Genomic DNA, 23740 nt, shown 5'->3' on the forward strand with positions numbered 1-23740 from the left:
CCTGTCACGGGACAAGAATGCAGACAGAGCGTATTTATAATGGAGCATCTTCATTCAGCTCACATACGCTACAGGTGTTGACTGGAGTCCAACTCATGTAAGTAGGCCTAAACGGTTTTGTCTTTTGTAATTTAAAATGCTTTCTAAAGAAAATAAGGCTTTGTCAAAGAGCATTTTCCCTGTTTGGAGTTTCTTTTTGTTGTTGCTATGTTTGATATACGATTGAATAAAATAGGCTTAAATTAATTTGCTTGTTTTCTGTAGAAATAGTCACATATTAAGTATTTTGTTGATTATATGACGTTTAAAGTCACACATTTTAATTCTCTCTTAGAAGAAAATAAGGTACACATAGTGAAGAAAGAATTTTGCAGTGTTGCACTAAATGTTAAACTAAAAGGTTGACATCTATGATTTTTCAAATTCTAGGGTTTAACTCGCAAATACCCTAAACTGGCTGACTTATAGGTTTATAAGAAGGTTACATTTTAAATAATGATACATTTTCACCTGACAAAACTTCACCTGCTTTTATTTCTCTTACGCAGTGTCATTTGCCTTGCCTTTGATTCTCCAGTTAGACTGGTTCAACTGAAGGCTGTCATTAAGTAATTATTGACTGACTAACCCCATTGACGGAAGATGTTCAGCACCAGTTCAGGTATGAGAGACTGTTTATCCTATTCTTTTGTTTACTTGCTGTTGAAAAGAAACACACATATTTCATCTTGGTCAGACGTGTCATCAAGAAAATACTGAAGAAGTTATTAGTCATATTAGTCACATATTTTTAGGCAATTGTCTGCACTATATTGTTGAGTTCATTCACTAAAACTGTGAAGTTTGAAGGAAAACTGTCTACATTTGAGCCAACTTATTATCTTTTGTTGAGATAACTTATCATTATGTAACTTCACATTTGAGTTCTTCATATTAAGGTTTTCCTAAAAGAGAAGGTTTTGCCAACTACTTTTCAGACAGTTTAAACACTGTTTAATGTTTGAGTCAACATTTTGACTGACTTGGTTTTGTTTGTTATCTGTTTGACAGAGAATGAGTTGGCACAAGTGTTATTGTTTGAAATTCTTAGTAGAACTCAAAATTTGAATTAATTAAATTTAAAAATTTTCATGACATATGAATCATAAGTTATCTCAACTAACGATAATTAGTTGGCTCAATTGTAGGCAGTTTACCTTCAAACTAAAGAGTTTTAGTTATAGCCTAAAAACTCCAAAACCTAGCGCAGACAGTTGCCTTGAAATTACTTACTTACTTTTTCTTGACACAAACAAATCTCTTCATTGATTTTTTTTTTTCATTTGTGCTGGGACAGACAAACACCCGTCTGGCTTTGACCTGGTCTTGGCCTGTGATGAGGGGGAAGGGGGAGGGGGGCATGAGAAAGATGGCCACCGCGAGAAGGATGACAGCCACAAAGGAGATCGCCATAAAGATGATCGAGATTGCCCCAAGGACAAGCAACGTAGAGATAGCCCTGATCGCGACGGGGAACGTAAGGATGACCTTAGCCATTTGACATGACTTCAAACCCTTTTCTCATTCATACTTCATCCTACAAACTTCCTTCAACATTCAAACTGTTCAGCAACTTTCACACTTTCAGTGTATTGTTCAACTTTTTAGATAGAGTAGTGTTCAACTTAATCAGCTTTATTTGACTGCTTAAAACATGAATTCCAAATGAATTTCTTCATTCAATTAATTCAAAATGAATAAAGATGGCCGCCGTGACAAGGATGACAGCCACAAAGGAGATCGCCACAGAGATGATGGCCATGGAGACCGCAAGGATGACCAAAGCCCACGTCGCCATGGAGACCGAAAGGATGACCACAGCCCGCGTCGCCATGGAGACCGCAAGGATGACCAAAGCCCACATCGCCATGGAGACCGAAAGGATGACCACAGTCCGCGTCGCCGTCGTCGTGGTAGCGGTGGTGGAAGCCCTCGTCGCCATGGCAGCGGTAGTGATGGGAGTGGCAGTGGAAGTGGAAGTGGCAGTGACAGCGGCAGTGATGACGGCCATGGCAATAAAAAACATGGCCGCCGACACAGACACAAGCACGGCAAGGGGCACGGCAAGGGGCACGGCCATGGCCACGGCCATGGGCACGGCAGAGGAGGACACTGATAGAAAAGGTGAGTAGCCTAGTAGCATAAAGTTTCTCTTTTTATTTTTTTTATGTTGAGTTTTATTTTTGTAACGACTGTATTGGAAAGTAAACATCCTACAACCTATAGCTTATTTACCCAATAGTTGCTGTGCATAACTTAGACTAAAAGTTCTCTGAGAGACAGGGTCCTGCATGAACACAATATTTTCTGGAAAATAAATAGAATAGAATAGTTGGAATTGTTTGGTTGAATGTTTTATAAATCATTACAGCGATAATTTTTTTTTGTCTTTCAGGCAGCAGACACACTGACCACCGGACGTTCTGTGAAATTCTACCTGTCATTTTACTATCCTTTTGAAAGAAACATTAAAATATGAATTTGATTCTCATACTGGAAAAGTTGGCATCTCTACATTTCTGTCTTTACATCACCCTGTGAACAATGTATAAATTGCATAAAAATATCTCTATATTTACTAAATGTAAACCCTTGTTTACATACCATTTTACACAGCCTAGGCTGATTTTATTTCAGCATTCACACAGTATGGTCAGGTTCGGTATCGTGAGGAGATATTTACTGAATTTGACAAAAAGTGATTTTGACAATAAGCATTCTACAGAATCGCTGACTCCACCTTTAAAGCGCCCTGAGCAAAACAAAAAGTCCTTTCAGGCAGACTGTACCTGTCGGACCAAACTGCAAAACTTCTGATGAAAAACACAGATTTCTGAGCTTGTCGGGAGCCAAAAAAAATATATGAATAAAAATGCGTATGCAGCCAACGCCTATGGGTGGAGCTGAAGTGTCAGTAGGGGCGACAGGTGTGTGAAATTATGTTACAGGGCGGATGGAAGTATTTGAGTGAGTCACAAGAACTGTCTCTCTGCAAATCTGGCAGACAAGGGGGAATGATTACAGCAAGCCAAACCGGTTGAAAATAATTACAAATTCCAGATAGATTCTTATGCGCAAGTTAAGGTTCAACTTTTTGCGCTTCTACTACAATCTGTTTTTATGGTGTATTGGGGAAAAAAATCAACCTCCTATCTTTTGCATATTAATTGGCTTGTGATGATTATGGTCTATTCCAGTGCTTCTCAACCTCTCTGGCTTGTGACAGTTTAAAGCTAGAGTATGAACTTGTGTCGCCTCCATGAGGAATTCTGAGGAATAACAACAACACAGTCGGTGTGTCTTCATGAGATAAGCCTTCAGTGATTGCGCATTGCCTTCTGCTGTCTATTTGTTGAGAAAAAAAAATAAAAAATACATAGAGCAAGTTTTACTGTCAGAAAATTCTTATTTTGTTGTACTACAATCTTGGTTGCAAAACAGACTCACACAGGTGTTGCAATGTTGTGAAGTGAGAACAAAAATGTGGATTATATGTTGTGTGGACAGATACTTGACATTCTTTCAAGGTATCATTTTCAAAGGGCTGTCGTCATATAACATATTCACACTCAGTGTCAATGTAAGGTATGTCTTTGTAATCAATCACTTCCTCCCAAAAATGCAGCAGAGCTTGAGTGACAATATCCTCCGACATCTTTTGAGCGAAATCCAGTATCGGTTTGTTGACTGTAGAAAGCTCCAACAAACTATCAGCTTGTGTCTCTTCTGAGCTGACAAAACATTTAGTGGTCGTAACGTCCTTTAGAAATGCCTTTGTTTCACCTGTTCCTTGTTTGTCAAAGACAGTCTCTCTGTATGTGTTGGAACAGGCCTGAGCCCAGCATCTCGACTCCATACTTTCATAGGACACTGAAGAATCAATTGAGTTGTTAACGGGATGAGTATTTGATGATGATTTCCATGACTGCGAAAAAAATATAATTATTTTACATTTCAAACTCTTTCAGAAGGTGATTTTGCCCCAAACAACAATAGATCTTGTTACCTGCAAGCTTCTGTTTAACCAATAACAGTAAAATCAGGAAGATCTAGTTTTTAAAGCCTCCACTGAGGTCATCTGTGTTGTACCAACAGCCTTTAAGTTCAAGTTGGAAACACTTCACAAACATTGAATACATTTTGGAAGAAACTAACATTTCCTAAACTTTGATTATCCCATAAATAGATTAAACATGAGCATTAGGTCTGTTAACTTTGCGTCTGTGTTGAATTTGAATTACTTCCATCTTAAGAAGGAATGTATTTCTTTATAAGACCATTTGCAACGTCAAAAAGCTACAAGAAAAAGGTCAAATAATACACATTTAAAAACTTACTTAACACACTTTGGAAACAAGCTAGTGCCACTACAGGATATAAAATAAGATGGATAAATGAATAAAGAAGTAGTTTTTAGTCTTTTACCCTCTGCTCTGTGATGCAGCTCCTCTCTGAAGTCCCAGCAGGTTTATTTTTACGTTTTCAGGAAACTGAACCAGTTTTGTGGTGATGCTGGTCGGTGGGAGGATCAGGGGAAAGGTTTGTGGATGTGCTGAGAAGCTTTCGTCACAAGATGGCGCCATTGAGTGAGTCTGGCCAATAGAAAAAGAGGAATTACAATAAATGTACTTATTTGTTTTTGTTGTAGATTAGATAAATAAAATCAATTAAAAAATGCTTACATTGAAAAAAATATTCAAGTTGAAATGTTAATCAAAATAAGCATTTGTTGCAGTTTAAATAATTATGAATAAATATAGTATACTTCCATTTCCAAAGTCCACTAGAGTATCTGGCTGCACCAAAAAAATTATTATTCAACATTTTATCCATTCTTGTCTGTTGCGCAAGTGTCCTTGCGCAACAGACAATGACTGCTAACTAATAACATCAGTAGCAATAATAACAAGAAATATCTCACATTACACCTGTCTACTGTTTTATGTATGTAAATCATCGATGGTAAAGTCTAGGCCCATTACAGCCTTTACCGAAGTCGTCTCGAATAAGGCTTACATGAATGATTACAATGCTTATCATAAAATCTTGCTGGCTCTTTAAATCTCCCTTCTGATTAAAAAATAATAATAATAATTAAGAAAAAAAAGTAGATCCTCCTATCAGCCAATCATAAAGCCCTGATGCGCGCACGGACACAGACTCATATGAGACAGCGTCACTGCACTGACCTCCTCTTCCATCCAGGATGCTCCTGTTCGTCGCCCTGAGCGCTTTATTCACCGCGGGCTTTCCCTCCGATATGAACCAGACTGAGAGCGCGGAACAGCTGTGTTCTGCTTGTGACTTCCGGGAGCATAGTAAGCAGTTAAGACTCCACAGTATTAAGTCCCAGATTCTGAGTATTTTAAGGTTAGAACAAGCGCCAAATATCAGCCGCGACATGATCCGCCAACTGCTGCCCAAAGCGCCGCCTCTGACGCAGCTCCTGGACCAGTACGACCCGCGCGTGGAGGAAGAAGAGGACCACGCGACCACCGAGACCATCATCACCATAGCTACCAAGCGTAACTAAACCACACACACTCACAAAATATTCTTTACATATTGTTTATTTTTGCTTGAACCTCGTGCGTAAAAGGGAAAGGCGATCCCACCGTGCGTAATTGTTGTGCGTAAAGTTTTCCAAAAGTTGTCCAAAGTTATAATTTTTTTTCCAGAAAGTTTTTCAGACAGTTTAAAACACTGTTTACAGTTTGATTCAACAGGTTTACTGACTTGGTTTTGTTTGTTATCTGTTAAAAAATAATTGGTTGGTGCAACTGTTATGGATTGAAATTCTTACTATGCAGAACTCCAAATTTGAATGTGTATACATAGGAAAGAGTCAGAGGAAAGTTAGGTATTAATTTGCCTCAAAAGTCGAGTGCAGACAATTGCCTTAAAACTTTTGAGTTTTCTTAACTTACATTTTTACAGTGTTGGACAAATGGGCCAGATTACGCAAAAGGCAAATGTTCAATCTGTTCTTATTAAACATAATATACATTATATTGTATGAATTAAGATAATGTTTTACTATTTATGTTATGTACAGTAACCCCATGTGATGTGTATATGAAATAGACTGAACTTAACTAATAATCAAAAATTGTTATTATTTTTTCCAGCCAATCCAATCGAAGTGGAAGATTTCTCCTCATGTTGTCTGTTCAGCCTCAGTCCAAAGATCCAACCCAGAAACATCCTTCGCGCTCAGCTGTGGGTTCACCTGCGCCCGGCCGCCATGGTTACCACCGTCTTCCTCCAAATCTCCCGCCTTAAACAGGGGAGGGAGGGGAACAACACGCGCGTTAGGGTCCGCTCATTAAACATAGACACAGACGCGGGCGCTAGTTCATGGCAAAGCGTCGATATTAAGTCCCTGCTGCAAGCCTGGCTGCGTCAACCGGAGGAAAACTATGGCATCGAAATCAACGCGTTTGATTCCAATGGAGGAGATCTAGCTGTGACGTCATCAGAGCCTGGAGAGGAAGGATTGGTCAGTGAAAATCCTTTTATATAAATATTCACAGTCTATGGCAATCCCAATATGAAAGGGGGAGTCAACGATTCTGCAGAACGCTTGTTGTCAAAATCACTTTTTTTTTGTCAAAATCAGTGAATATCTCCTCATGATCCACTACCTGTCCGTACTGGTGTTATTACAAAGCCGAGGATCTGTAAACTGGTATGTAAACAAAGTCTAACAATGGGGGCCCGTTGCTAGCAACATGGCCGTTTAAAGAGCCTAGGCTGTGTGTAAACACTGTTGTTGTTTTTCAGCGCACACACAGTACAGACAGGTAGCTGAAAAAGTCCAATGATCAAAACTGTTGGTAACATTACCAATTCCTTTCCAGCAACCGTTCATTGAGGTGAAGATCTTGGACAGCCCCAGACGGTCCCGGCGCGACTCGGATCTAAACTGTGACGAGGATTCTTCAGAGACGCGCTGCTGCCGCTACCCGCTCACTGTGGACTTTGAGCAGTTTGGATGGGACTGGATCATCGCCCCGAAACGCTACAGAGCAAACTACTGCTCAGGGGAGTGTGAGTTCATGCACCTGCAGCAGTTTCCACACGCACACCTGGTCAATAAGGCCAACCCCAGGGGCACCGCAGGGCCCTGCTGCACCCCAACCAAGATGTCACCCATTAACATGCTTTACTTCAATCGCAAGGAGCAGATAATATACGGAAAGATCCCGTCTATGGTGGTCGACCACTGTGGCTGCTCCTGAGGAAAACACATGCATCTAAAGGACTAAGAATTGGTCTTAGAATCTTTCTAATGTGGAAGAGTGTTAAAGGTGGAGTCAGCGATTCTGGAGAACGCTTGTTGTCAAAATAAGTTTTTGGCAAAAACAGTGAATGCGCTGAAATTTCCTTTGGTGTTTATACACAGCATAGGCTTTGTAAACGGATATGAAAACAAAGGGCTTACTGTAGCTATACCATACCAGTTAACAGAGCCTAGGCTGTGTCTTAACCCACAGTACTTAAAGGTCGTGGATCATGAGGAGATATTCAACTGTTATTGACAAAAAGTTATTTTTTTCAAGAATCATTCTCCAGAACAGCTGACTCAACCTTTAATAAAAACAAAAACCTAGACATGAAAGCCAGTATTCAAAAGCTCTATAAAGACTCCTGCTCATATGAAAACTTGTCCTGATTTGAGCCCTGACCAGAACAACCCCTCTCTGCAGGGCATCTTCCATGTGCGCCCTTATTTTGAAAAACATGAACCCAGTGAATCTGAGCTGACAGATTCTTCTCTGTCCCAACGCTTGTTTGCAAACTCCTCGTTGTGATCTGTTCTTGATCTATTTAAAAAAAAAAAGATGTGTATAAAACATGCAAGTCAAAGGTCTCCCAGGACATTGTGGGCATCACAAACTTCATTTACTGCATTCTGGTGAATTTCTCTAAATCAATGTGTGCCTTTTCTGCATTCATTTATGGTGGAAATGTCTTTCTTTACGTAAAGGAAAAGACAACATTCAGGTTCCCGTAGACAGAGATATAAGACTATAATGCAGTAAGGCTCTCAGAGGTTGTCTTGCATATCTTTTTGAGGGGGACAAATTTGCCTCTTCTAAATATTGTTGAGACAAATCAAGTCAAAAGGCAAAGTTTTTAATTGTCAGTTCTGATATATGCAAGACATACATCAGAATTGAAATGGCGATTATCAATAGGAACGATAAAGAAATAGTAGTAGCCTATAAGATAAACATAACCTAAACAATATTTACATTGGATAAATTCTAAATACTAAGTAGTGCAATCCCCTGCTTCCCCCTGAAATCAACGCCTATGATTAACGCTGGGGTATGTGATTTCTGATTGGTCAAAGTTAACATGAGCTGTACACTTTGACCAATCAGACCGAGGCTCCGATTCTCTGTTCTTATTGGCTGTTGGGACTGTCCATTCACTTTGGCACGACTTTGTTGGTGTAGAGCGTGTCAGGGAGGGACCAAAGAGAACAAGTGGAGAGGTTGAGGTATTTGGATTTGAATCTCTATCCCAACTGCCATTTTATCCCCAAATCCTCCACCCCAGCTTTAAGTCAGTTTTGTATCCATTAGCCAATTTCACGGTGAGGGCAGAACCGTGATCCCAGAGGGAGGTGTGAGTGCAGATGTGCTGACTGTTGTTGTGCTTCACAGGGTTTCTGACCCTCAAGACTTTGTTCTGCCGTTAGAACAGGACGTCCACGTCTGCAACGAACAGACTGTACATCTGAATTATTTGGTGCACATTGATAGATAGATGGATGGATAGATAGATAGATAGATAGATAGATAGATAGATAGATAGATAGATAGATAGATAGATAGATAGATAGATAGATAGATAGATAGATAGATAGATCGTCAGTTAAGATCAATACAGTGGAAGTAAAAGTGCGTAAGAAGTCCAGTAAAGTGGCTAGTAGGATGTATTAAAACAAGTAGAAATCATCATAAACGTTTGGCTCATTGGGAATACTGTATACACTTTTTAATAGCGCTGTATGTGCAGTATGAGAAGGACTGAACAAATAACAATCCACTTTTAGTGACTCTAGCCCCCTCTAGTGGTGAACTGTTGTGGTTATTTTCTATTAGTATTTTCTGTCAATTATATTTTCAGGGTAAAAAATATAAGAGATAATCATTGGAACTGGGAAATATATTATCGTGGAATAACTTGTTGATAATTTGAGTAATTTAAGTGGTGAGGTCATTTCTAAGATTTTTCAAAAGCGCTTGTATATTCCAAATTCATGGTGTTACAATTTTTGTTTTAGCTAATAGTTATAACTGTTTAGGTTTTGTGGAGGATGGACTGGAGAAAATTGCACACCCAGTTCCAATACAGACCTTATATTATAGCCTAATACTCATTAAAGGTGTTTGCAATAGTCAGGCTATATATATGTTACATTGTGATTTGTTGTAGCATATAAATAAAGTCTTAACTTGTAATAAAATGTCTTTGGGAATTTATTTTTGTATTTAATATTTGAGAACATTACGTTAGTATTGCCCAAGCGTTTCGTAATATTTTAGGTTTTAGTCATTTTAGTTTCTCTTTCTTTGAAAACACGTGGTCACCCTAAGCTCTTCTGCTCAATGGCTCTCCTCCCCCCGGAAACTCCACATTAATTTGATATTAAACATTTAAAATGTATTCATATGTAGATAATTCAACGCCATTAGAGTCTATTTAAAAATATAACACGTGTTAAGTCTTGTTATTTTGCTCATAATATTAAATTCACGTGAAAAACTGATTGTGTATTATTGTTATTGATGGTGCCCTTGCTAACTGACGGAACAGCTATTTATCATCGTTCTGATTGGCTGTCACAAGCAAAGGGGCGGGCACATGTCACTGATCCTGGCCGCTGATTGGCTTAGGCTGTTTCCGTACAGTAACACTCTTTACTGAAAAGTATCCTGTCCTCATTCGTGACACAATATTGGGAGTAAACGTTTCGGGGAATAAAATTACATTTCTGTACACGTTTCCTAAAGATAAAAGGTAAGTATAATGCCTTACTTTCTCGTGCAGTGATAATATGTAGCCTAAATCCGCTATCTGCTCTCATAGCATATACAGATGCACTTGCACAAAACTCACCTATAAAATTAAATAGTGCAATGTTTATTTGCTTGCTAACAGTGTATGTTAAAATAAGTAGGCTATACGTTAAGCTATAAGGCCCGTATTGATGTTTTTATATCCCTGTTGTATGTACGCTATTACGAGCAGCAGTTAACTAACAACATTACATTTGAATCAAAATTTAACTTTTCATAGTGGTTTACATATCTGTCACCGCCCACTTGAAGTCCAACACGTTCTTTCTTACTACAAACCTGTCCCAAATGTTGTTAATAACACGTAATATATGTTAGGTTTGGTGGTACACACGTAGGCCGAATTCTCCACTGAAAAATGAGCGTTACATTAAAATGCTTAATAAGTTGTATTCTATGACAAATGTTTTTTTATTGAAATGTAGAAATAATCCTTAAAAATATATATTTCTGAACGGAATTTGGTTAAAGACAACCTGAGAGGCGAAGTGGGTTCAGGGAATATTTGTGTGTAGGATATATTTATTTTTAGACGGATGCTGGAGAAGGCAGAGTAATACCAAGGCGAAAACGAAACCTATGGACTTCTCCCACATTTACTTTGGTAGTCACATTATAAAACACAAAAATAATAATAATTAGGCCTATGTAATAAGCTTGAATTCAAATAATACAAAATATATGTTGATGCAACTTATAGGCCTATTTTCTTTTAGAAGAATATTTCAGGATGGGCATGTATATATAATTGTTTAACCTTTTTAGATTTTCAAAAGATTGTCAAGCACAAATTGTTTCACAAACTGCTCTAAAGTTACAGATGTTTTACTGTCCCTTTGACAGTGAATGCATCGTTTTATACTTCTAACTTTTCATTTAGACCTGAATTTTAATACATTTTAAATGTAGTTAGTTTCTATTTTGTTTTTGATTTGAGTCAGAAGGGAGGAGGAACACATGCTCAGAGGAACTGAGTCAGCAATTCCGAGTATCTCGCTTTTAGGAGGGTAACAAAAGATTTCTCAATGATTGACTTGATTTCAGAAATGTTTTAATTAATATGCAACTTTAGCGGTATGTATGTTGAACTATTTATTCATACTAGTTATTAAAGAAGACATGTTATGGCAGCAAAATAGACAAAAATCTCAAAATTGACCAGTGCTTGAAAAAACAATATTTTTGCCTGCAGTGTCTCGCCTTTACACAACAAAATAAAAAGGCAAAAATAGTAGTACTGTAGAAAGTATAAACCGTAGTATGATAGTTAAGCTGGGTCTGTCAACTACAAATGCAGTGTTTAGGCTCTGAAATGTTGCTTATAAAAGGGTTTTGGTGCTCGTCATCACTGTAAATTGGGCATCCTCCTCAGTGTCTCACGAGTTGAAATAAAGGTAATGAATTAAGTTGCATTGGTTGTAGCACTGACTGAACCCTCATGCAGTTACTCTTTTCCACCAGAAGATGGCGCAGTGGAACCAGCTGCAGATGCTGGACTGTAAATACCTGGAGCAGGTGGACCAGCTGTATGACGACTCCTTCCCCATGGACATCAGACAATACCTCAGCCGCTGGATCGAGAGCATCGACTGGTGAGCACAGAAAAAGACACACGTGATTTAAAGCTGCTCCGAGGAACTTTCAGTTTTTGTTAATTCTTGCGCCCCCTTTGGACAAAAGCATTAGTGTTTTTACTACGCCAGCTGTTGTTCCTGGGCGAGCGTACCATTAAGAAGCATTTAAAAAACTATATAAAAATAGCATTCTTTGCACTGATGGTCTCGTTTGCTGTTACATGTAATTTAAGAAAACATGCACCGCCATGTTTCTACAGTAGCACATAACGGACAAACTTAACGGCCTTACAAGTTTTTATATATAGTGGGCGTCCTTGGGAAATGCACTTGCTGGAAGACCAAGAAGAAGTACTATAGAATAAATAACTAAATACATATTCACCTCATTACTTGATATTGTGGAAAGACTTGAGGCAGTGGTCGATGATGCAATCTTTAGCTTCTTGTCCTTAAAGGCCACCGTAGCTTCTGTAAAAGGGAGGGGTTAGCCAGGGAGCATTGACATTTACAATCTCACCACTAGATGATGCCAAAATACACATTTATTACACAGTGTACCTTTAATTAGATAATACTTACTACTAAAGCTGTTCTTTCTGTGTGTGCTTCAGGGACACGGTGGCGCTTCAGGATTCTCTGGCCACCGTCCGGTTCCACGACCTCTTGGCTCAGCTGGACGACCAACACAGTCGCTTTGCTCTGGAGAACAACTTCCTACTGCAACATAACATACGCAAGATCAAGAGGAACCTGCAGGTCACTACACACACACACACACACACACACACACACACACACACACACACACACACACACACACACACACACACACACACACACACACACACACACACACACACACACACACACACACTGCATTCAATGAATTAATAAATGTTTTTCTGACTTATCAAAAGTAGACAAAACAAAGAAGAAAAAGCACAAATAAGAAAAATAAAAACATGTCACAACATAAAAAATTTGGGAGAGAAACTTGTAATTGGTGCATCCCTTATTAAAAGAACAAGAGGAACTTGCAGGTCAGACAAACACAATGTATTATTTGTGTAATGTGAAGTGGGTTAATTTATCTTTAAAAAAATATATATATATACTTTTTTAACCCCCCAAAAACATCAGCAACAATAGAAAGACAGTACTACATACTAATGGAACAAATAGTTAGTCACCTCTTCATACACACAACAGTTTCATTGGTGGAAATATGTGTTGTTTCACTGCAGAGCTATGATTTATAATTTTGGCACCTATTTATGTCTCTAGGATCGGTTCCAGGAAGACCCGGTTCACATGGCGATGATCATCTCCAGGAACCTGAAGGAGGAGCAGAAGATTCTCGCCAGTGCAAAGAATGCCGAGGTAAAAACTGCTGCTACAGCTATTTACAGAAACTAGGAACAAATAAGGACCATCTGGGGTGCTCCGGTGGCGTAGTGGATAGAGCGTGTACCATATCGGCTCCGGCCTTTGTTGCAGTGGTCGCGGGTTCAAATCCGACCCGTGGACCTTTACTGCAGGTCATCCCCCCTCTCTCTCTCTGTCTCCCCATTTCAACTCTGTACTATCTAATAAAAGTGAAAATGCCAAAAAAAATATTAAAAAAAATAAGAACCATCTACTAGCTGCAAAAGTTTCCAATAATAAATGCATTCATTAGTAAAAGGCAAATCTTTTGGTTGAATGACAAGGCAATGGGAGTGGCTTTAACTCCAATCATCTGTCTGAAGACGAGAAAAACAAAAAGACACAAGTAGTAGTATACAAATATTGAGAAATTCCACATGTAAAATCAAGTGTTTTGTTGCCGTTTGCAGCAGGAGGGAGAGGGGACGGTGTCGGCCATGGTGGTGGAGAAACAGAAACTAGATAACAAGGTGAAGGAGATGAAAGACAGAGTTCAGGTAAGAACATGTGTGATGTACAGTATTTATACATTACAGCTGGACGTACAGCTAAATATCAGTGTATCTAATAGGGCTGTGTATCAAACTTAAGCCAATGAGCAAAGTTTTTTAATTTTAATTTTAATTTTTACCATGTAATATCATCTAGTTTAAACGAATTTCATAAAATTGCTAAGGACAAAAGTATCATTTTAGGAACTTTTCGAAATCAAGGTATACGGTGTCTGTATCGATATTGAAATGTTTTAAACGATACCCAGCCCTAGTATCCATTATTATCTTGTTCTATAGGTGGCCGATCAGAACATCAAAAACCTGGAAGATCTGCAGGACGAGTACGACTTCAAAGTCAACACTCTGAAGAACAGAGGTGAGAAACGTCTGGTCCACAAGACGTCACCTAAAGGTGGAGTCAGTGATTCTGGAGAACGCCTGTTGTCAAAATCACTTTTTGTCTAAATCAGTGAATATCTCCTCACTTTCCGATACCTGTTTCTAAAATAAAATCCAGTATTAATACACAGCCTAGGCTATGTAAACTTGTATGTAAAGAAAGGGGGCCCACCGTAGCTAGCAACTTGCCCGTTTATAGGCTGTGCTTTATAAACACTGGATTTTTTTCAGCACACAGTACAGACAGGTATTGGATTGTAAGGAGATATTCACTGATTTTGACGATAAGCTTTCTCCAGAATCCCTGACCCCCCTTTTAAAGGAAAATGTTTGTTAAAATTCACAACATTCGTTCATATCATCCTGGGTTATTTTCTATGAGTAAATATTAAAGTTTTTTTTTTAATATATTTATCAGATTGTAAATATGTTTCTGTTTGTGCAGAGAATGAAGCGAACGGCATGACACCGAAGGAGCTGGAGAAAGAGAAGTTGAACATGGGCAGGATGGGCTTTGAGCTCAAGGCCAAACGCCAGGTGAGGAGAAGTTCATTGCGTTCCAAATCACATACTCTTTCTTTTTACTATTCTCCATAATACAGCTAACCCTACAAAGTACTTAGTTAGCATCCAGTATGCTACAATTGGGACATAATTTTACTTGTATTTTTCATCATAACCTCATGCCTTGAATTTGCCACTTGGTTATGTATCCATCTCATCGCTGGTTGTTCTCACTCGGAGGCTCAGTTAATGTTATGTAACTTCCAGTGCAGTGGATTGTGGGTCAGAGTTGCCCCAAAAAAGCTTCTGATTTCCACACAATCTTGACCGGATGTAGTAGGACATCCGTTTATTTTTAAAGTTGCCTAGAGGAACTTTCCATTTGTTTTAATTCTAGCTTTAGACAAATGCGGTATTGTTTTTACTACACCAGCTGTAGTGCCTGGGTGAGCATACCCATGTCAAAGGCATCAAGAAAAAATTAACGGAAAAAAATTATACTGTTTCAGAAATATTGAAAGAACAACTTAAAGCACGCTGCACCTGATTCCACTGTATGTTGCTTGTTGTATCAGGACGTGGTGGTGCAGCTGACAGACCTCCTGAACGTGACTCAGGCGCTGCTGTCAGAGCTGATCTCTGAGGAGCTGCCGGAGTGGAAGCAGCGCCAGCAGATCGCCTGTATCGGAGGACCGCCCAACGCCTGCGTAGACCAACTGCAGAACTGGTCAGACTTTTGTTTATTTATTTATTTATTCAAGATTATTTTTGGGCATTTTATGCTTTTATTAGGCAGTTTGTAGAGACAGAGATAAAGGGGATAGAGAGCGTTTTTAATTTAATTTTAATTGTGATTTTAATATTTGTTTTACTACTATTTGTAAAGCACTTTGCTCTGCTGCACTGCCACATTAGCTCAGAACGGACAAACTTAACAACCTTACATGTTTTTATAGATAGCGAGCGTCCAAGGGAAATGCACCTGTTGGAAGACCAAGAAGAAGAAGTACTATAGAATAAATAACCAAATACATATTCACCTCTTCACTTGATATTGTGGAAAGATTTGGGGCAGTGGTGGATGATGCCATCTTTAGTAACTAGCTTCTTGTCCACTGTAGCCTCTGTAAATTAACCAAAAGGAAGAGGTTAGCAAGGGAGTGTTGACATCTACAATTTAACCCCTAGAATATGCCAAAATACACCTTTTCTTACTCGCTGTACCTTTTAATAACTGTAGGTTCACAGCAGTAGCAGAGAGCCTGCAGCAGGTCCGCCAGCACCTGAAGAAGCTGCAGGAGTTGGAGCAGAAGTTCACGTATGACAGCGACCCCATCACGCAGAAGAAAACTTATCTGGAGAGCAGAGCCCTGGACCTGCTCAAGAACCTCCTCTCCAAGTATGGAACCTAAAACACACAAGCTTTCCATCGCCTTATTATTGGTCATCAATTAGAATTTCTTCTCATACTGCTGCATGGTTCAAACTTGATAAAAAAAAAGAGAACGTTTTAGTCCAAAACTTCTTGTAAATGCTACCTAAACTTTTTTATTGTGAAGTCAAGTTTTTACAATTTTTTATTTTGTAAAGCACTTGGTAAAAGTGTGAAGAAAGGTTCCATAAAAATACTGTGTGTGTGTGTGTGTGTGTGTGTGTGTGTGTGTGTGTGTGTGAGTGTGTGTGTGTGTGTGTGTGTGTGTGTGTGTGTGTAGCTCCCTGGTGGTAGAGAGGCAGCCCTGTATGCCCACCCACCCACAGAGACCCCTGGTGTTGAAAACAGGCGTCCAGTTCACTGTCAAGCTCCGGTAAGTTTTTTAGTTTTTCTATGAAAAATGTCTATTGCAAAAAACAAACTAATATAATAGCAGGAAATGCAAAGACATAATACAAATATATTGGCAAATGGCCATAAGTCTTAATCCTATTTCCTAAAAAAATATATTTGTTATCTCTTCCTTCCTGTCTCATTGGAATGTTTTGTTTGCGTTCAGGTTCCTGGTGAAACTGCAGGAGTTCAACTACCAACTCAAAGTCAAGGCTCAGTTTGACAAGTAAGCTGTTCAAAAGTTAATTAACCTGTTTTATACTGTTGTTTGAACATGTTGTAAATTAAACACTGTAACTTCTTTTCAACAGAGATGTTACAGAGAAGAAAGGGTACGTCAAAAATCATGTACACACATTTTAACATTATTCCACCAAAATATCTACTAGTATATTTATTATTTAAAGGTGAAGTCAGCGATTCTGGAGATTGCTTTGTAAACTGGTATGTCAACAAAGGGGGCCCACTATAGCTAGCAACATACCCGTTTACAGAGCCTAGGCTGTGTATTAACACATTTTATTTTCAGCGCTCACAGTATGGACAGGTAGCGTATTGTGAGGAGATATTCACTGATTTTGACAAAAAGTGATTTTGACAGCAAGTGTTCACCAGAATCGCCGACTACACCTTTAAAGACAAATTGGACATTCTTCATGCCGTCAATACATTTTGAATAAATACTTTCAGGTTTCGGAAATTCAACATTTTGGGAACAAACACCAAAGTTATGAACATGGAGGAGTCCAACGGCAGCCTGGCAGCAGAGTTTAGACATTTGGTGAGAAGAATGTTTGACAATAAATTAGTATTGGATTAACTTTCTGTTAATTCTTATATTGCTAACTAGAATAAGGTGGTTTTCAGCTTGTGGATAAATCACTTTACAGTATGATTATAAAGCTTTGAAATGTGTTTCTGTAATTTTTTTCTTTCTTCATGCAGCAACTGAAAGAACAGAAAGTTACCGGCAACCGATCGAACGAGGTAAGAGTTTAGTTCAGTTTTAGTTCACATACAAACAATATAAAAACACAAAGTGATAAAACATAAAAAAGTAAAATGTAAAATTTGAGTTTTAGACCTTATGAGTGAGGACTTTTTTTGGAAAAGTAAGGACATTTTGTCCGGTTCTCACTTCGGGACCTTTAAGGAGCTGTTTGAGGGTTAACATTAGGTTCAAAGGTTCAGGTATGAAAAAAGGTGTATGTTAGGGTTAGTGTAAGACATTTAGTTTTGATTGTTAGGGTAAGGGTAAGGGGCTAGGGAATTCATTATGTCAATGAATGTCCTCACAAGTATAGCTGTACAAACGTGTGTGTGTGTTTATTCAGGGGCCTCTGATCGTCACAGAGGAGCTTCACTCTCTCAGCTTTGAGTCGGAGCTGCAGCTCAACCATGCAGGAATGGACATCAAACTGGAGGTGAGAACACATCATTTTATTTCCCCCGTTAAGGAGTTTTTAACTGGGAGTTTTTCCTCAGTTGAGCTAAGAGTCTAAGGGCAGAGGGTCATACTGTGTAAGGACTGTGAAGCTCACTGAGGCAAAACACTATTTGTGATATCGGGCTATACAAATATATAAATAAAACTATAGGAAAAAACTCCTGCACACTGTCTCGTTTTTTCGCTGATATAAATGTATTCAAAAGGAAGCAACGTTTCGGTCAAACTACCTTCATCTGGCAAATAAAACTGAATTAGACTTTGGGTTTGAGCATTTATTCCTGTTGTTTACATTCTGTTGTTGTTGTTTAGGCCATTTCTCTGCCTGTCGTGGTCATCTCTAACGTCTGTCAACTGCCCAGCGGATGGGCCTCAATCCTCTGGTACAACATGCTGACCACCGAGCCCAAGGTGAACACACACACACTCACTCACTGACTGACTGACTGACTGACTGACTCACACACAGGTAAAACACCTAAAAAATTATAATCGTTTTAAAAACATCAAACTAATCTATGATGTAATCCCCTTTCTCTGTGTCCTCCTCCTCAGAACCTGAAGTTTTTCATCACCCCTCCCTCGGCCAAATGGTCCCAGCTGTCAGAGATCCTGAGCTGGCAGTTCTCCTCCGTCACAAAGCGCGGCCTCAACACGGAGCAGCTCAACATGCTGGCTGACAAACTGCTCGGTACCAACAGCTTTTACACTTTACACTCTCACACAAAGGGCAGTCCCTGACTAGCCCTGCGTTCCAATCCCCATACTTCCCTACTATTTAGTATGGCAGATTCAGGATGTCCCAATACATGCAAGTCAATTGTAGTATGCTGAAAATACATAAATGCCCCAATGACTCCAATAGCATTTTGGAGTATTTGTCTTTATTCTTGACATTAACTGACATAATGAAAAAAAAAACCTTCCTTATCTGATTTATTTTCTCTCCTGTGGCCCTAAAACTCTTCTGTACTTTAGTATGTAGTGTAGTAAAAAGAAAAAGTAGGTGAATTGGAACGCAGGGTAACAGTTTTCTCAGTCGAATCAGAAGGGCCTGTTCAATCCAGAGATTTGACTTTTCGTGATACTATTTGTCAATCATCAATCAAAATTGCACTGGAGTAAGATATTTCGAAACATTGTATTTAATATTCTCAAAATAAGCGTTTAATAGTATTGAATTTAGCTGGAAATGATTGAACTTTTACAAAGGGTTTTACATTTTCTGATTGCCCTTTTATTAATACTTGGAGAGGGGACGTTATGTGAAAAATAAGCACTTTTTGATTTTGTTATTAAGAATATACACAAACTTCACAAAGCTATTGTTACAGAATAACAGCGTGAGTATATTAATTTGATTTTATAATACATGTTCTCAATTAAAAGTACCTTAAAATGTGTCAGGATGTCCATTATAACCTTCCTACTTTTGCCAGTATAGCTGTTACGTTGGCATTAGATTACATTTTAAGTGGCATTAAAAAGGTATTAAATAATCTTAATAATTAGTCTTACCTGAATGTGTCTCTGTGTAGGATCGAAAGCCAAGAGGAACCCGGAGGGACAAATCCCCTGGACCAAGTTCTGCAAGGTAAACCACAGTCAGTCAGACATGTATATTATAAATTCAGCCCCGGAAAAAATTAAGAGACCAGTCTGAATTTTTCTTAAATCTTTATCTCTACATGACCTAATGAAAATGCTCTAAATGACAATATTTTTATTGTGAATTTGGTAAAAATGTTGTCAGTTGTTTATATAATAAAATCCAAATCTTGATTCTACTCAAACATATGCCTCTAAAGAGTGAAACAAGAGACACTGAACATTTGGAGTGGTCTCTTAATTTTTCCCGGAGCTGTATAATAAAATATAAATCAAATCAAAATCAAAATATAATTTGAGCATGGGCGTACGTTTCACAGTACCTTTGCTAAACTAAACCTCTCCTCTGTCCAGCAGCAGAGTGCCAATGAGAAAGCGTTTCCCTTCTGGCTTTGGATCGAAGGAATTCTGGATCTGATTAAAAGACATCTGCTCTCTCTCTGGAACGACTCGTAAGTGATGAGACTGTGTCACAGAACACAAGAGCGGTTCGGTTCAGTACGGCACACAATTATATATTTTTTTTTGCTATTTCTGAAGCACTGTAATTTTTCCTCTGATGATCATAAATCACATGTAGACCATCAGTGCAAAGAATGCAATTTTTATATAGTTTTACTTAATGCCTTTGTCATGGGTATGCTCACCCAGGAATTACAGCTGGCATAGTAAAATCACTACCGCTTTTGTCCAAAGGAGCCACCAGAGTTAACACAAACTGAAAGTTCCTCAGAGCACTGTTGTGCTAACCGTAGAGTTTTTCTTTGTGTGTGTGTGTGTGTGTGTGTGCAGCTCCATCATGGGTTTCCTCAGTAAGGAGAGGGAGAAGGCTCTGCTCAGTGATAAATGTCCCGGGACGTTCCTGCTGCGCTTCAGTGAGAGCAGCAAAGAGGGCGCCATCACCTTCACCTGGATAGAACACGACGTACATGGTGAGATAACCAGAAGGGGAGGTTAAACATTTTTGAGTGTATTTAATCGATTCATGTATTTTGCTGCCGCACATGCATTACAAACTTAACATTAGAATAGATATAAAATGAAGATAGATAAGACATGGACTTTGATTTGCCCTCATGCCATCATTTGCCACAGCGCCTGTTAACACACAGTGGACTGGAGCAATTCTTGAGAACACTTGTCAAAATCAGTGAATATCTCCCCACGATCCACTACCTGTATTTACCGTGTGTGCGGTGTAAAAATAAATCTAGTGTTAATACACAGCCTAGGCTCCGTAAACTGGTATGTAAACAAAGGGAGCCTAGGCTTTGTATTAACACTGGATTTCTTTAAACTCACACACAGTACGAACAGGTAGCGGATTGTGAGGAGATATTCACAGATTTTGACAAAAAGTGATTTGACAATGAGCATTCTCCAGAATCACTGACTCCACCTTTAATATCAATGAATAACTTGAATGCAACAAACAAAATGGCTTCATTGCTTTAAGTTCACGTTTCTTTGTGACACCAGACAAGCCGATCTTTCACTCGGTGGAGCCTTACACCAAGAGGGAGCTTTCTGCCGTTTCCCTTGCCGACATCATCCGCACGTACAAGGTAATGGCTGCCGAGAACATCCCAGAAAACCCGCTACGGTTCCTCTACCCAAACATCCCTAAAGACAAGGCCTTTGGGAAGTACTACCCCAAACCGTCAGAGAGTAAGTCACATTCATTCATTCATCACACACACATACACACTCACTCTGCTAGAAGTGCATACACTGCTTACTGTTTAACTGCATATTTCTACATTTAGGATAAAATGATCAAACTACTTAAGTTTATAAGATATGATTCATTATTAAAAACTATTTCAACATCGGAGTGGAAAAATATGCTGCTTTATACAATCGAAAACGAAAAATCCTGTCCAGAATATTCTCGAGAATTAACCTCCATTTATTCTCACGGAGGCTAAGTTTCTGGTTGCGATAGTTGCGATACACAACTTTTATAATTTGTGGTGTTAAAAGGAATTTACGTTTTATTATCGCTCATTAACTTTGACAGCCCTAGTGTGTACCAAACTTCATTCAACATTTTAAAGTTTAAACTTTGCCCCCTCAGCCCCAGAGCCCATGGACGTGGAGAACGGACCAGAGAAGTCTGGCTACATGAAGACGGAGCTCATATCAGTCTCAGAAGTGTAAGAATCACTCACAGAAACACGTTCATATCATTAAAGACATACTGTATGAAACTGTATATTTAGTATTGGTTACTATTGTGTTTTATTTTTTTAAACATTGTTTTACTGTTTTCAGAGTATTGATTATACGTTGCATAGATATACAGTACATACTTTTTTTAAAGATTCTGCTAACAGGATTGTTCAAACAAAGATCTTTGTAAGACATCCAATGACGAATAAATAACTTCTCTCTCACTATCCATCCAACCATCCATCTCTCTCTCTCTCTCTCCAGACCTCCGTCCAAAATGCAGGACAACATGTTGCCGATGTCTCCTGCCGACTACCATGCTTTGTCTCAGTACGTCAGTCCCAGAGACATTGATGCTGTGGTGAGTAGTGCTTTGTCTAAGAGCTGCTGGGTTGCATCTGTGTGTGTGTGTGTGTGTGTGTGTGTGCGTGTGTGTTATATGTAAATAAAAAGAAGTCTGTATTCGTTGCACAAGTTCACACTATTACACTGTAGAGCTCAACAGTGACCATCGTGCTGTGGGAACATAGGGATGATGACCCTGCCGTAATAATCAAATCTGCTAAGGAGAAAATGAATGGGATTTTTACTTCATAACCGCACTGTTGAGCTTTATAATGCTGAACATTAAATGTTTCAGTTTTTTTTTCAGGTCTTTTTTTTTACTTTCTCTATTCCCTTTAAAAAAATGAATAAAACAAATGCATATGCGTCCATTTGTAAATCTGTCTGTCTCTGTATTTGTTCCTGCTCGTCTCTCAGACCAACAATCTTGGATTTGGAGAGTTTGAAGTCGAGGTAGACACAGCTTTGATCTGTTGCTCTACACACAAATAATTATAACACACTCTATCCGCTATGTGCACTTTGAATGGCCATGGCCTTGTGTCTGAATTGTGCTATATGAATACACTTGCCTTGCCTTGCCTATGTTTCACTTACTAATGTTACATAATAGTTGTTTTGTTCTTTTCTGTTTTGGATAAAAAGAAAAGGATGTAACATGTTCAGAATATCTCCTAATTGTAAAAATTATAATTAGTTCTATCCCTATTATTGATTCACGCATTTTGTTGCATGCTTTTTGTCAACTTTTTTTTTTTTTTTTTTACAATGCACCTGCATGTGGCACTCACTCTAACATACAAATGAATGTATTTTGATTGTTACTTGCCATTAACAGCATTAGTTGCTTTACTACTGTATACAGTACATTTTTATTACACACTGTACCTTTAAATAAGGAAGCAAAAACAGTGATTTAGTGATGTAATAAACATATCTTTTCTCTCTTTTCTCCCCAGATGAGCGCAGACTTTGAAGAAGAAAATTGAGGAAGATGGAATTTCTTAACTTCAAACAATGTCATCTCTTCATGGACTTTCTTTAAGGGTTATTGTTATTGTAGAAGTAACAAGGTCTCTATCGATCATGTAAAACGCTCTCAGTGCTCTGAACCTTTGATCCAAGTCAGTATCATAATAGGAACAATGGCAGAGAGACTAACGCCCCATTTGGACAGTGTTAAAGTCACATAAGGGAGATGGACACAACCCTAAAAACAAAGCTTTTGCCTGGAGTGTCTCACCTTAAAGTAATCAATAACTAATGACTGCAGATGGTGTTACTGTCTATTTTGTTCTGTCGTCATATCCGTCATCTGTATGTTGGTCTCAGTTGTTCCATATTAGAAGAAATATTAAAGTCAAATTTCTGGGCAGATTTAATAGAAAAACTAAAGTAGGACAAGGATCTCTTTGCCCAGAATTCATCTTAAATCAGGTTTGAACATGATATGTCACTTTATTTTTGTACATATTTTTATTTTCATCAAATGTGAACTTCAACCTCCCTTGATACTCCAAGAGTAAAGCAGTGAAATTACAGAATGTGATTATTATACTATGAAAAAACACAATGTTTCATAGGGAAACTGTATTAGCGGTTTGATTTTATGATTGTGGTAAAAAATATTCATTAATTCAGCTGAAATAGAATGCATGTCTGGAGGGTTTTCTCGAGTTTTTAATTTAAGATATTGTATAATCAGCTTTGCAACAACAAGAAATGTAACAGTGGGATGGCTGAAGCAATAAAAAACACTTATTGACTCAGTTTGGTTTATTTGTGAAGTATCAATAGATAGGCTACACTAT

At 38.5% G+C, this 23740-nt stretch overlaps 3 protein-coding genes across 6 annotated transcripts; all 3 read left to right on the top strand.

Moving 5' to 3' along the window:
* Nucleotides 1-8: 8 nt before the first annotated feature.
* On the top strand, nucleotides 9-2540 carry LOC307270079 (uncharacterized protein). Its single transcript, XM_080053220.1, has 5 exons — nucleotides 9-97; nucleotides 549-661; nucleotides 1337-1516; nucleotides 1743-2163; nucleotides 2435-2540. The coding sequence occupies exons 3-5, from the start codon at nucleotides 1376-1378 to the stop codon at nucleotides 2497-2499; spliced, it is 627 nt and encodes a 208-aa protein (XP_079909346.1). The 5' UTR covers nucleotides 9-97; nucleotides 549-661; nucleotides 1337-1375; the 3' UTR covers nucleotides 2500-2540.
* Nucleotides 2541-5245: 2705 nt separating this feature from the next.
* LOC307269917 (growth/differentiation factor 8-like) lies at nucleotides 5246-7280 on the top strand (the record flags this gene model as incomplete). Its single annotated transcript, XM_080053003.1, has 3 exons — nucleotides 5246-5564; nucleotides 6168-6538; nucleotides 6900-7280. 3 exons carry the CDS (start codon nucleotides 5246-5248, stop codon nucleotides 7278-7280), a joined length of 1071 nt encoding a protein of 356 aa, XP_079909129.1.
* A 2679-nt stretch (nucleotides 7281-9959) lies between these two features.
* Nucleotides 9960-23698, top strand: stat1a (signal transducer and activator of transcription 1a). Of its 4 annotated transcripts, none has more exons than XM_080053055.1 (25): nucleotides 9960-10074; nucleotides 11598-11725; nucleotides 12322-12466; nucleotides 12995-13090; nucleotides 13546-13632; nucleotides 13927-14005; nucleotides 14474-14565; nucleotides 15108-15259; nucleotides 15773-15931; nucleotides 16245-16337; nucleotides 16524-16583; nucleotides 16669-16689; nucleotides 17048-17138; nucleotides 17303-17344; nucleotides 17692-17781; nucleotides 18117-18215; nucleotides 18360-18495; nucleotides 19343-19398; nucleotides 19767-19864; nucleotides 20205-20344; nucleotides 20892-21080; nucleotides 21490-21568; nucleotides 21849-21945; nucleotides 22347-22382; nucleotides 22889-23698. In XM_080053055.1, exons 2-25 carry the CDS (start codon nucleotides 11598-11600, stop codon nucleotides 22916-22918), a joined length of 2295 nt encoding a protein of 764 aa, XP_079909181.1. In that variant the 5' UTR covers nucleotides 9960-10074; the 3' UTR covers nucleotides 22919-23698. The 4 variants fall into 4 exon arrangements, with proteins under 4 accessions (XP_079909181.1, XP_079909183.1, XP_079909184.1 ...); XM_080053057.1 differs by having other exon boundaries at nucleotides 19770-19864; XM_080053056.1 differs by having other exon boundaries at nucleotides 9979-10074; nucleotides 11595-11725.
* Nucleotides 23699-23740: the final 42 nt, after the last annotated feature.

This window comes from Ammodytes marinus (genome assembly GCF_949987685.1).
Source record: "Ammodytes marinus genome assembly, chromosome: 24".
NCBI classification, from domain to species: Eukaryota; Metazoa; Chordata; class Actinopteri; order Uranoscopiformes; family Ammodytidae; genus Ammodytes; species Ammodytes marinus.